Source organism: Bos javanicus, chromosome 15, assembly GCF_032452875.1.
Source record: "Bos javanicus breed banteng chromosome 15, ARS-OSU_banteng_1.0, whole genome shotgun sequence".
Lineage (NCBI taxonomy): Eukaryota > Metazoa > Chordata > Mammalia > Artiodactyla > Bovidae > Bos > Bos javanicus.
The window spans coordinates 54845655-54859862 of record NC_083882.1 but is presented as its reverse complement, the minus strand read 5'-3'; the positions used below and the strand labels follow the sequence as shown (position 1 = coordinate 54859862).

Sequence of the window (14208 nt, the reverse complement as noted above, 5' to 3'; positions counted from 1 at the left end):
CCCATGAGGACATCCCACTGTTAGGCCCCACCGCAGACTTCCTCTTCCAAGAACGTCTGCTTTGGTCCTTGCTTCCACCACGGTGCTCCTTCAGACTCAACTCAGTCCCCAGGCAGGCCTGGGAGCTCCTGGGTGTGTGTTACCTGCTCAGTCGTGTCCAACTCTTTGTGACCCCGTGGACTGTAGCCCGCCAGTCTCCTCTCTTCGTGGAATTTTCCAGGCAAGAACACTGGAGTGGATTGCCATTCCTTTCTCCAGGGCATCTTCCCGACCCAGGGATCAAACCCAGGTCTCCTGCATTGCACGCAGATTCTTTACCCTAGTGAGTGAGCATCAAAGCAACTCTCCAGGCTCCTGGGGGACAGGCTCAAGTCTTCTTCAGAATCCGGGGTCCTGGAACTCCCAAAACATGAATTAGGCAGCCCAAGTGCAGCAGGGCCCAATGAGCTCTTGAGGGAAAAATCCTAGAGGAGAAGGCACCTGGAGGAACCTGAAATAATCTGGGAGGCGGCCAGGTTTGGGCAGAGCTGAGCAGGGCTGGGCATGAAAATGGTTTGCTGGTTAGCTGACTGCTTGAGCCGGGCCTGGAGAGCCGGGGGAGCAGGGTGTCTGGGGAACTGGCAGGAACCCGGGCCACACGTGATGCCTGACTCTTGCCCTCCGGGCCCTCCTTCAGGTCCTGGCACTATGCCACATCGCCGTGGGGCAACAGATGAACTTGCACTGGCTTCACAAGGTAAGGGGGCCTCCAAGGGACCCAGGGAGGAGGGGAGAGGCTGGAGGCCACAGCCGCAGAGGGAGGGCCCGGACACACCTCCCCTCCCTGGATCATGGTTCTAACTGTTCTAGGAGCTAACACTGGACTGTATTTACTCATTTACCCCCTCAGCAGCCCTGCAGCATAGGTGCTGTTATCATCCCATTTGCAGTTGGGAAAACTGAGGTACAAAGAGGTTAAGTAACTTGCCCAAGGTTTCCAACTTAATAAGTAGAGGGTCCAGGCTCCTAGGTCTACAGCTGTGTGGTTAACCAGCGTAGGTCACAGCTCCAGCTCTCTGGCTGGCTCTGACTTCAATCTCATCCTCTGTTTCTCTTCAGTGAGCTCATCTTAAAACTCTGATTCAGTGTTATGACTCCCAGTTTAAAGCCCTTCCCACAGCTTCCATTGCTCCCAGGATGATCCAAGCTCTCCCTCCAGACATTAAGGCCCTGAGCAGGTTGGCCCCTTGCTGACGTCTCCCAACTGCTGTCCTGGGACCGTCACCCTCGGCTTCTGCCACATGAGACATCTCAGGCCCTCCCAGCACGCCTGCCTCTTCTCTGCTTTATGTTTTCGCTCCCACCTCCCTTTCTCTCTCTTTTGAACCCTTCCTTGGTTTTCCTCCCACCTACACAAAGCTTCTCAGGCTCCCCCAGTCCCCTAAGGCTCCCTGGCCACAGTCCTGACGTCTCATTGTCCATTTCCATCTGGCTCCCTGACCCCAACCCTCCCTAGTCTAGGAGCTCTGTGCAGAGACCAGAACTGACTTTCCATCTCTGTGTCCCCAGTGCCCCACACAGGGTTGGACCCAAAGCAAAGAGGCATCATACATTCCAGAGCCTTGACTCTCTGGCTCACTGTTCATGGCACACATAGCGTGCAATGCATGTGGCTGATGCCTCCTGCTCTTTCTGAGACCCCAGTGGGCTCAGGAGTGGCACAGAACTGACCCAGAGAGAGGCCCTCCCTCCCAGGAGCACCAGGGCCCCTGAGAGAGGGCCGTGCCACCTCCCTTTCCCCAGAGCCTGACTCCATGGGCTGGCCATTCAGGAAGAGGCAAAAATGTCCAGGAATAATCATGAGCCCATGAGATGGGTCCAGAGTGACTCTGAGGGGAGGGGCTCACTTCCAGCTAAAAGGATACAGAACGAGAACTGGAAGAAGGATGTGGTGAGCTCCACTTGGGCTGCATGGAGTGGGAGGTGCCTGTGGGCATCTAGGTGTGCCTCCAGGGTCTGGAGCTGGGGAGTCAGACCCAGGTGACTAAAGTCCTGGAGGGATAAAAAGCAGTGAGCCGCCTCTGGTCCCCTCCCACCTTCCTCTTGCTCATCACTCTTTCCTAAGATCTCCTCTGCACTTCTGAAGCCTTCTCTGTGAGGGACTTTCTTTTCCCAGCTGCAAAGCTGACACTTGAAAGGACAACAACTGCGGGCACCCCAGGTGGGGCTGGTGCACACCGCGGCCCCCTCCTCTGGGGCATGCCTGGCTCTCGGCAGGCCAGGGCACACCTGCTTGATCCCGGGGGAGAGGCATCTGGAGGCTCAAGCCAGCCCGGGCAGCAGCGCAGCGCAGGGAGTCTTCTCCTGGGGGCAGGGGGCTCAGATCCCTTCATCTGCACTGGTGCCAGCTCCCAGGGTGCCAGCCCTGCCTTTCTCTCCCCTCTGATCCCTCCCAAGAGATCTCAGCATGAGGCACGTTCCAGCTGATGCTTAGCTGGATCCACTGCAGCAGGAGGGAAGGAGCTCCCTGGGGCTCAGTAGTCAAGTAGGGGCTGGAAATTCTACCTCTCTGCAAGACTCTATAGTTTTAGTCTAAGATTTTAAGGAATTCTTATTTGCGGGGGGCCGGGGGGGTGTTTTAACTAACTTTTGACCCTTAGTACATTGACACGGTTCAACATTACAGAAGAAGTACAAAATGTAAATCTCCCCGTTATCTTTCCAGAGATATTTTAAGCACATGCAGATGTGTGTATGTACACACACATACACACACATTCCTTTTTCTTTAAACAGAAGTGGTAGCCTATTATACCCTCATTTTGCATCTTAACATTTTTTTTGGTAGTTTTTTTTTTTTTTTTTTCCCAGTATAGTTTACGCATGGGCTTCCCTGGTGATTCAGCAGTAAAAGAATCCACCTGCAATGCAAGAGATGTGGGTTCGATCCCTGAGTCAGGAAGATCCCCTGGAGGTGGAAATGGCAACCCCCTCCAGTATTCTTGCCTGAGAAATCTCATGGACAGAGGAGCTACAGTCCATGGGATCACAAAGAGTCAGACACGACTGAGCCCGCACAAGCAGGAATACATGATTGTGCCTATAAAGCCACCCTTGCCCATAAAGTGTTCGGGGATTTCCGGACTTTGCCATTCCCAGTGGGTGAAAATGGTGCCTCGGTGTAGTCTTTTTAGTTGATTTGCAATGCCGTTAGTTTCAGGTGTACAGCCAAGTGATTCAGTTAGACAAATGTCTACTTTCGATAGTTTCCCACATAGGTCACTGCAGAATACTGAGTATAGTTCCCTGTGCTACACAGTAGGTTCTTATTAGTTACCTATTTTATATGTAGTATACATATATATATATAATCAACCCCAATCTCCCAATTTATTCCTCCCGCCCCTTTCCCCCTTGGTAACCAGAAGTTTGTTTTCTATATCTGTGACTCTATTTCTAGTTTGAAAATAAGTTCATTTGTACCATTTTTTTTTGAGATCCCACATATAAGTGATATCATATGAAATTTGACTTACTCCACTCAGTTTGACAACCTCTAGGTCCATCTGTATCGCTGCAAATGGCATTATTTCATTCTTTTCGATGCTGCCATTGTTGTTTAGGTGCTAAGTTGTGTCCGACTCTTTGCAACTCCATGGACTATAGCCCTCTAGGCTCCTCTGTCCATGAGATTTCCAAGCCAAGTAGGTTGCCATTTCCTTCTCCAGGGAGCTTCCCAACCCAGGGATCAAACTCACAACTTCTGCATCTCCTACATTAACGGGCAGATTCCTTACCCCTGAGCCACCAGGGAAACCCATGCCCACTTTAAAAAAATTATGTTACTAACATTTGTCTGCAAAGAGTAGGACACGTCCGAGCAACTAACACAACATTTAGTAAGCACTGACTATTTTGCTGCCAGCCATGCTGCTAAGTCACTTCAGTCGTGTCCACCTCTGTGCGACCCCAGAGACGGCAGCCCACCAGGCTCCCCCGTCCCTGGGATTCTCCAGCCAAGAACACTAGTGGGTTGCCGTTTCCTTCTCCAATGCATGAAGGTGAAAAGTGAAAGTGAAGTCGCTCAGTCGTGTCCGACTCTTAGCGACCCCATGGACTGCAGCCTGCCAGGCTCCTCCATCCATGGGATTTTCCAGGCAAGAGTCCTGGAGGCAGGTGCCATGTGCTAAGCATTTCACTTGCATGTTCTCATTTATCTTTCCAAACCCCTTTCAGGCAGGTGCTCACTCTCCCCACGTCTGCAGCTCAGGAAACACACTCTGAGAGGGTAACCACCCCCATTAGGCACAGTCACCAAGGAACATGACACGAGTGGGTCCCTGAACCCTGGGCCAACCGTCTGCGGCTTGAACCACACAGAGCCCAGATTCTCATCACCTTCCCAAGAGGCCAACGTGCTGGCAAGGCTGGTTTCCAACTCCTCCCGGGTCCCAGCACCCAGGCAGGGCTCAGTGAATGAACGGACATACTCCTTTATCCTCCATCCCTCCAGCTGTCATCACGAACCGCAGTGCCTCCGGCACGGAAAACCAAAGACCACTTTCTCCGAGGCTTCCCCTGGGCTTTCCCCACTTTCTGGGTGGGATGTATCCTTTGCAGTCAGACTTGAGGAACAGCAGTCTAGTTGTTAGGAATCAGCGCTGTTTCCGTGGCTTCAGGACACAGTGCATGTGGCGAAATCCCACAGGCGCTGACCGTTGCAGTAATGCTGCGGAGCATAATGGTTGCCACTATGACAACTGCCGAGTTCAGAGAGGATAAAAATTTTCATTGCATTAGGTTCCTGGGAAATCAGTTTTATCACAAGTATTTCCACTAGCAGTTCACTACTATAATACAACATGCTCAGGGAGTGACCCTCCAGAGATGCTTGCTGTGCCCTGGAGCTGGGGGCAGGGAGCCTGCGTGTTGGGGTGGGGGTTGAGAGGATGCTCCCCGGGGCTCCCTCCACTTCACTGTGAGGGCAGATCCCCAGAAAGAGCCTGACCTCCAAGACAGGCAAAGTGGGAGTTGCTTCTGACTGCCCCCTCAAAGCTACATGACCAAGCAAACCCTTATGCTCTCTGAGCCCCGTTTTCCTATGTGTAAAATGAAGACGATAACATCCTGACTGGACTTTCACAAGGATAAACACGAGGAAAAAGCGAAGGGGCCTCCCATAGACCCAGGCCACACTTGGGCCCTCCACGCACCTTCATATCTCTTATTCCCATGTCTTCTGGGCCGGCCTGTCACAGTCCATAAGGGTTCCTACCCATTTCAGCCTTATTACTGCTTCTTATTAGCACATTTGTTTCCAGGCTGATGGGCCAGAACGACAAACCTCCAAAGGAAACCTTAATCCCAGACAAGAATGAATCTTCCCTGCCTGGCAGGGAACGAAGATGGATCAGCTGCCATTGCTGCTCTCACGAGCCAGAAACTCAATTTAGAGCCTGTTTGGTTGTTGGAGGGCTCTGGGAATGGTGCTGCCACTGCCAGAAAAGGCACTGTAGGGAGAGAAAGAGGACGAGAGCCCTGCTGGCACAGAGAACCATGGGAGCAGGCAGTAGGGAGTCAGGAGGACCAGAGATGGCGGTCCTGGCTGGCGCCTTGTGGGGCTTGGGGCTGTGGAAGGCTTCAGGGTGAAGACATGACTGAGTTTTACGAGACCAGGCTGGTGGTGCAGAGATGTGGATCCAGGGCCCAAGGCAGGGACCCTGGGGGCTAAATAACCAGAAGCTAGACATCGCTTAGTGTGGGGAAGCATCTTGTGTTACAGGACACATGTCAGATCCCTTTGTCCCCACAGCTTTCTGTCCCACAAGGGTTCCATCAGAGCTCCGCTCCTTACTCTCTCTGGGAGGGCAGCTCCCATAACTCGTTAGAGGCTGGGACTGAGAGCGCGCCTTGGTGACAGGGCGCATGGAGCCGCCCCTGCCTCCCCTCTGGTTGCTCCCGCCTGAAGGCCGGGGGGAAGGTGGACTGGCTGTCAGGCTCCCGCACAGAACCCGGCTCCTCAGCCTCCTGCCCTGTGACCTGGGCAAGTCACCCTTCGCCCCAGCTCCAGGGGAGCCTTGATATCTTCACCTGTCACACAGGATGAAAGGTGGCTGGGAGGGCGGGCAAGGCCTGGAATGGGACCTGCTGGGCACCGGGAGGCCCCGTTTACTGAGTGTCTTCCCTCGCCACACCCTGAGCCCTGGGGCCATGTCCCCAGCCCAGCCCACCTGTCTTCTCTCCACCCTCCTGTTTCTCCCGTGTTCCCTTCTTCGCCTGGCCGCCCACCTGCCTCCTCCTGCCTCCATCTCTCACTGTCATCTACCTGCCTCTGCCCTGCCAGGTCGGCCTCTCTCGCATGCCCCACTCTCCCCATCCGTGTCTCGGCCCCTCCCTTTGTCTCTCCACCTCTGCTCTCCCTCCCCCACACACGGGGGACCCTTGGGCTGTCCAGGCTCTGGCGCCCCCTGACCGTCTGGTGGCTCTTCCCCTATAGATCGGGCTGGTGGCCATCCTGGTGGCCACCGTGGTGGCCATGTCGGCCGTGGCCCAGCTGTGGGAGGACGAGTGGGAGGTGCTCCTCATCTCCCTGCAGGTGAGTGGGGGTGGGGGCCCACTGGCTGGTTCCCCAGGACCCTCAGAACAAGACAACACCTTTAGGTCACTCCCATTCCTCCAGACTAAAGTCCAGAAGGTGGAGTAAGGGTCCACATCACAGAGCAACTCAGAGACAGGGAGAATTCTAGCACCCAGGGTCCCTGGACTCCCAGTGTCCTCTGAAAAATAGAGACAGCTGCTTGCCCCACGGATAGAGATAGGCCGGAAAGGATGCCGGTGACCAGAAGGTCTGGGCACGGCTGGGAGCCAACAGTCTCTCTTGCCCCTTCCTGTACCCAAGGGCACAGCACCGTTCCTGCATGTGGGGGCCCTGGTGGCTATCACAGCACTCTCCTGGATTGTGGCCGGACAGTTTGCCCGCGCAGAGCGATCCTGTAAGTATGACTGGGCAGGACCTGTTCCCCACCCATGTGATCTAAGCACCAAGGCCAGCTTACCCTGCCCCCACCTGGACCGTGCCTGGGCAGCCTGGGGATGCGGTGGGCCCTTGCTCGTAGCATGGCGAGTCCTGGTTCAGAGTGGCCTGCAGGCTGCACAGAGGTGACAGCCTCAGCCTTGCCTGTGTCCTCCTCTGTGTCTCTGCATCTGTGTGTGAGTTAGAGGCCGGGTTCACTTTTGCAGCAAGAATGAGGAGTCCTCTTGGTGCAGGGTCTCTCTCAGAGTGTCAGGGTCCAGACTGGTGGAGGGAAGAGGGCTCTGGCATGCCCTGCCCTGCTGCCTGGGGCTCACGGTTGTGCCCATGTCTGCAGCCTCCCAGATAGCTATTCTCGGAACCTTCTTCACCGTGGTGTTTGCCCTCTACCTGGCCCCTCTCACCATCTCCTCTCCCTGCATCATGGAGAAAAAGGACCTGGGCCCCAAACCTGCCCTCATCGGCCACCGCGGGGCCCCCATGGTGAGTGCCTCTTGTGGGCCCTAAAGACTGGGTGAGGGGTGGGCAGAGCTGCCATTCCAGAGGGAGACAGGCAAAAGCCTATCTCCTTGTAGGAAGGAGCTGGCAGGGAAATGGGTATAATAATAATAGCAATGATTCTTAGCCCTTCTTGGTGATGATGTGTGTGTGGTGGGGGCGGGGGCTGGTGTATGGAAAGGATTGGTGTAAAGACCAGAGAGTTTGGGTGGGATCAAGTCCTGAAGAGCCTGAAGGCAGCTTGCTTAAAAGATTTCACTTTTATCCTGAGAGCCCTGGAAAGACACTGTGAGGCTGTGGGTTAGGAAGGCCCAAGAGAGAGGGAGAGAGAGAGATGCTGGTTGTGGGGAGGGGAGCAGGCTCCCAGGGCCGGGATGAAACAACAGGAAAACCCTCCTGTGGGCAGGAGAGCTGGGTGCAGCCCCAAGCCCACTGCTAAAGGAAAACATTTGCACCAGGGTGAAACAGGGGAGGAAGGCATGAAAGTCAGCACCTGCTCCTTCTCTGCCACCCCTGTGATCCCATAGTAGGCCCTCCCCTTCAAAGGAGTGAGTATGCTCCAGAGCCAGGCTTCCAGGCACCTTGGCAGCTGTGGGATTCAGGACCAGTTGCATCTTCACTGTACCTGTTTTCCTCATTTAGTACCCCGGGATGATGGGAGTGCCTGCACCATAGGGCCACGAAGAGCAGGAGTCTGTTAGCATGTGCGATGTGCTTAGATATGAGTCTGGCTTACAGAAAGTAAGAGTTATACTCTCCTGTTTCCTTGGGCAAGCCCTTCTGCTTCCTTAGGTTGGGTTTCCCAACCTATGGAAGCCTTGAAATGCGATTCTCAACAGAGGCAGTACCTCTCCTTACCACCAGAGGGCGCTTGAGGGCTCTTGAGAGCTTTTTCTTGGTTGTGAAGGTCTTTGGGAGGTCCACCCTGTCACTGAATTTCAGGGTAGTTAAGGGAGCCTCACAAAGGAAGCATTTAAAGGCGATGTCGAGTCTGACAGGGCTGCAAATCACCCTGAAGGTCCTACACCCTCTGCATGCTGCTGCTGCTGCTAAGTCACTTCAGTCCTGTCCGACTCTGTGCGACCCCATAGACGGCAGCCCACCAGGCTCCCCCGTCCCTGGGATTCTCCAGGCAAGAACACTGGAGTGGGTTGCCATTTCCCTCTCCAGTGCATGAAAGTGAAAAGTGAAAGGGAAGTCGCTCAGTTGTGTCCGACTCTAGCGACCCCATGGACTGCAGCCCACCAGGCTCCTTGGTCCATGGGATTTTCCAGACAAAAGTACTGGAGTGGGGTGCCATCGCCTTCTCCGCACCCCCTGCATATGGGGGTATTGTTGTGCCCATTTCCTAGATAAGGCTGAGACCGGTGCCCCTGAGTTGGAGCCTGGTGTCCTCCCATCACACCCTGTGCGGCTTGCTCCCAGCACCTGGAGGCAACCGGCTGGGAAGGCCCTCGTTTCCCATCAGAGGGATCTGGATTTGGGGTCCAGTTTTGCTACATGCCGCCCGCGTGTCTTAGGGGCTGCTGATACCCTCCAAGCCTCCCTGCTGCTGGCTTTTGTGAAGGTAAATTAGAAGCACAGCCTTCCAGGAAGCAGGGCCCCAGCTTATAGCTGCTCTTCTTTCCATGGCCCCTATTAATCATCCCACCTGCTTTGGAGGCCACAGGACAAGAGGGGGTGCTGAGGCAGGAAGGAGGGGGCAAAGGGAAGGAGCGAGATGGCCCTGTGCAGGTTTTGGGTTTTTTTTTTTAGCAGAAGTGGAACAAATAGTATAATGAATCCAATACCACCTTCACCACTTACAAATATTTTGCTATTCTTGTTTCATCCATTTCCCTGATTTTTCTTTCTCCTCTCCCTTCCCCCACTTTAATATTTGAAAGCAAATCCTAGACACTGTATCATTTTACCCATACTTACTTCAGGGTGTATCTCTAATGTATAAAGACTTTAAAAATGGAACCACGACCACAACGCCACTATTACACCTAACCAAATTCATGATCATTCCTTAACACTATCTAATACTGAACCAGTGCTCAGCTTTCCTTTATTGTCTCTAAAATATCCTTTATTGTCTCTAAACTCAGAGACCTGAGTTTTTGTAGTTGAAAGTCAAGTGAAGGTTGCTCAGTCGTGTCCAACTCTTTGTGACCCCATGGACTGTACAGTCCGTGGAATTCTCCAAGTCAGAATACTGGAGTGTGTAGCCTTTCCTTTCTCCAGGGGATCTTCCTAACCCAGGAATCAAACCAGGATTTTCTGCATTGCAGGTGGATTCTTTACCAGCTGAGCTAAGTATCTTTTGTGCTAAGTTGCTTCAGTCGTGTGACTCTATAGACTATAGTCCATCAGGCTCCTCTGTCCATGGGATTCTCCAGGCAAGAATACTGGAGTGGGTTGCCGTGTCCTTCTCCATAAGTATCTTTTAGTCTATAATAATCTTCTTCCCTTTTCCCCCATATGTTTATTTGTTGAAGAAATTGAGTCATTTGTCCTGTAGAATTTTCCCATTGTGCATCTGGCTGATTACATCCTAGTGGTGCTCCTTAAGGGGCTGGTGTAGGTGTCTTGACACAACTCTTTCTTGTGTCACTGTGAATGCATGAGTATCAGTGTCTATACCTGTATACATCGGCCTGGGGGAGGTTCACACATCTATGTGTGGTAAGCCCAAGTGCTCATCCCTGTCTTGGAGATGGTATCTGGGTGTCATTCCTGTGGGGGGGCCCTGTGTGCGTGTGTGCATACTATAATATTTGGTCAGACTGACTCCAGAGTTGAGCCTCTGAAGCACAGTGGTCCACCAGGAGTCTGTGACGACCACCCCACACTCGCACATTTCTGACAATACACCCCATCTGCATTTTGGCCTGAGGCAGTGGGACCCGTCTTTCTCCAGGAAGTCAGCACCTAACCTAGAGAGACCTGAGTTTAAAAAGCCTCCAGAAATGAGACTTGGCCCCACCCAAACACTTCCTCTGTCCCCCGAGTCTCCATAGCCACTGGTATGCTCTTTGTGTCTACCCACAGTCTGCCTCCAGCCAGCACCCCTCCGGCGGTCATCTGTGGGAGGCCTGGCGCCAGGGCATTTGGAAGTGATTGAGTAGGACCTCCACCAAGTCTACACCTCTCCTCAGGTGCCTCTGTGGGCTCCTACGCAGCCCACTTAACTGGGAAACAAGGTAGCGCCTCCCCCAAGGCTCCTCTGCCCTGCAGAAAGGGGAAGAAAGAAGCACACCTTTCAGAGACTGCTGACATCTGTTACCTCATCTATGAGGCTGATAACATTAACTCATTTTACAGCTAAAGAAACTGAGGTCCAGAAGGGGAAGTAATGGCCCAGGTCAGTGACTGGGAAGGAGAATTGTTCCACCTCAGCTCCAAAGCCTTTGCCACACCAGGCTGCTTTCCAGAAGAGGGGAGTGTGTTATGTGCTGAGAAATGGGAAAAGCATTGCCACAGGGAGAAAAGAAGGGAATGAGCATGTCTTGGTGAGAAAGGGATGAGCCATGGGAGCATTTTCCATCCATCTTCACTGCCGCAAATCTTCCCAGTCTTTCATCCTGCACTGCGCTTGGTCCTAGCACAACCCTTGGTATGGTGCTGACCCCTAGTGGCAGAAAAGGGTATGACACGATCATCAAACTAAATAGGGAGGGAGACTCAGAACCCCCAACTCCCCCAACTGGAAGGACCCTCAGCGAACACTGTACTTATACCCGCAAGGAGCAAATGGGGAAACCAAGGCCTATAGGAGGATAAAGAGATGCACCGAAGGCCACCAAGCTAGTTAAGGACGGAGTCAGGACTAAGACTAGGGTTTTCTGATGTATATGCTGTAGGGTAACAGCTGTCATTTATTAAGCATTTACTGTATATCAGGCAACATGCTTGGGGCTTTTAATAACAGTCTAAGACATGGTGTTTTCATATCTGTATAGATGAGGAAACTGATCACCCTACTGAAACTGTGCCATGCTATCTATCCTCTCCTCTCCCTTGGGGATCTCCACCCGGACTCCAAGTATAAACAGGAGGAAACTCGGCATTCAGCTCAGCCCAAGACTATAAAGAGGCAGAAGACTAAAAATATCCTCTGACCTCCACATTTATATTCATCAACACTAACCACCCCTGTTTCTCTCTTTGCTCCCCCCACCCCCCAAAAAATCTGTGAGACAGGCATGATTTAACAGATAAGGAAACTGAGCTTCAGAGAAGCTGTGTGGATGCCCAGGGCCCCACAGCTACTGCTTGAAGGAGGGGGATTAGAACCAGGCCTACTAGCCCCTGGCTTTCCCCTCACCACCACCTTCCCCCTCAGCTGGCCCCAGAGCACACGCTGATGTCCTTCAGGAAGGCCCTGGAGCAGAAGCTGTATGGACTCCAGGCTGACGTCACAGTCAGGTAGGTGTGCAGATTGGGAGGACAGCCCCTCTTCCCCTCCTCAGTGCATCCACATCCAGGTCTCTGGAGAAACCTCTGGTCCCAGAGTCTTGGGGATGGGAGAGCAGAGGCTTGGGTTTCCCGCTGCAGGGCAGGCACCATGTTCGTGCAAGTAAACATGTGCTGTGCGTGTGTGCGCTAAGTTGCTTCAGTTGTGTCTGACTCGCTGTGGCCTTATGGCCTGTAGCCTGCCAGGCTCCTCTGTCTGTGGGGATTCTCCAGGCAAGAATACTGGAGTGGGTTGCCATGCCATCCTCCAGGGGCTCTTCCCAGCCCATGTTTCTTATGTCTTCTGCGTTGACAGGCAGGTGCTTTACCACTAGCACCACCTGGGAATCCCCTTGTGCCATACTCCAAGATATAAAATATGTAGAGAACAAAACAGACTCTCTTGGTTCAAGCAGAGTGGAGGTAGGGACCTGGAGTCCTGCCACTGATCCACTTAATGGAAATATGAGATCTATATGGCTCAGCAAGATGGAGCACAAACACTCTGATGAGTGAAATCAGCAAGTTCCTGAGTGATCCATTCACTGTGATGTCAGTTATATTTTTAAAGACCAGATAAAACTGATTGATACATTTTCTACATGTAGATAAATAAGTATGTATTAATATTTATATAAAGGGTAAGAAGAATCCATACCAATCTGATGACATCATCTCTGAGAAGGGGAGGGGGCAGGGTATTGAATTAGGGTACCACAGTATGAAGACACCACTCCCATTGTAGACATTATAGAATTGTGTGTTTATCAACTCTTCCTAGCAGATGGTAGAAAAATGTCTTGAGGAAGGGGAGCACGGGTGCCTTTTACTGTTTCACACTCAGGCACCTTATGGGGCTTATGGCCAGCAGTGGGGGAGACCAGGATGATAGTGGGATGGAATTTGTCAAAGGAGCCTGCATTTTCCCTCTTCTCATATGGCATCACGTGGACTGGGTTCTAAGCCAGGTTCCACCACTTACTGGCTGGTAGGCCTTGAGTTAAGATACTTCTGTCTCCAGCCTCAGTCTCCCCATTATCAAATGAGATAGCATCTGCCTTCCAAGGTTGCTAATAGGCCCAGCCCTCCATCCTCAGCCGTCCCCACCCCTGTCTGACCCTCAGAGCCAGAGGGATTCGGCTATCAATCCACTGACTTCCCTGTGCAGTCGGGAAACCTGAGGCCAAACAAGGGCAGAGCCTTCCTGAGCCCCTTGGTAGGCTGGTGTAAGTGGGTGGGCAGGACAGAGTGGGACGAGCAGGTGAGGGACCCGGCAGTGGCAGTGACCCCGTGGCCCCAACCTCCCGCAGCCTGGATGGGGTGCCCTTCCTCATGCACGACGCCACCCTGCGGCGCACCACCAACGTGGAGGAGGAGTTTCCGGAGCTCGCCCGCAGGCCCGCCTCCATGCTCAACTGGACCATCCTGCAGAGGCTCAACGCCGGCCAGTGGTTCCTGAAGGTCTGGCAGCACCTGTCCCAGTCCTAGGCGTGGAAAGCATGGGCGGGAGTCCACAGAGAGCACTGGGGGCCGCCCGCCACCCAGGCGACCCTCACACGCCCAGCTTCCTTGACTCACAGCCAGGCTGGTTGGCGGCTTCCTTGGCGCATGCCACTGCAGCCCAGATATCGTGGCTGTCACTGCTTGTTCTGGTTCTGCCTCCCCTACCAGAAAAAGTTGATGATGATAGTAATAGTTCAAACTGTTAACACTGTAAAACTCTAAACAAAGTCGGTTCTCTGATCTGAAATGCTACTAAAGGAGAAACGTACTGGGGTGTGGGAAATGTTCTAAGCAAATCATTCTTTTGGTAAGCAGACTGGGATAGAGAGGTTAAGGTTGGGTTAATCTAGAGTCCCCACGGGGCCACAGCCTTCAGTTTGCCTGACTTGCACACACCAGCAGACACTGGCAGCTCAGGTGTCTCCAAGTTCCATCGCCAGGAAGGCATGTGGAGGCCCCATAGGACTGGTGAGGCCACCATGTGTGTCCCTATCTCTGATAGACGGACCCGTTCTGGACAGCCAGCTCCCTGTCACCCTCCGACCACAGGGAGGCCCAAAACCAGTCCATCTGCAGACTAGTGGAGCTCTTGGAGCTGGCCAAGGGCAATGCCACGCTGCTGCTCAACCTGCGTGACCCGCCGCGGGAGCACCCCTACCGCAGTAGCTTCCTCAACATCACGCTGGAGGCCCTTCTGAGCTCAGGCTTCCCCCAGCACCAGGTGAGGCCCTGAAGTACACCTAGCCCTCCCCTAGGGA

The 14208-nt window shown here is 53.3% G+C and overlaps 1 protein-coding gene across 8 annotated transcripts in view; it reads left to right on the top strand.

The window, feature by feature from the left end:
• The window catches only part of GDPD5 (glycerophosphodiester phosphodiesterase domain containing 5), an 89901-nt gene that overhangs the window by 64752 nt on the left and 10941 nt on the right, over positions 1-14208 (top strand). For 7 of the 8 annotated variants that reach the window (XM_061380887.1, XM_061380881.1, XM_061380882.1 and 4 more), the window contains 7 exons: positions 677-736; positions 6476-6574; positions 6878-6971; positions 7347-7492; positions 11838-11920; positions 13258-13408; positions 13953-14171. In XM_061380887.1, the coding sequence (XP_061236871.1) occupies positions 677-736; positions 6476-6574; positions 6878-6971; positions 7347-7492; positions 11838-11920; positions 13258-13408; positions 13953-14171 (852 nt within the window). Of the gene's footprint in view, positions 1-676; positions 737-6475; positions 6575-6877; positions 6972-7346; positions 7493-8859; positions 9075-11837; positions 11921-13257; positions 13409-13952; positions 14172-14208 lie in introns of all 8 variants that reach the window. The other variant, XM_061380889.1, reaches the window with a different exon arrangement.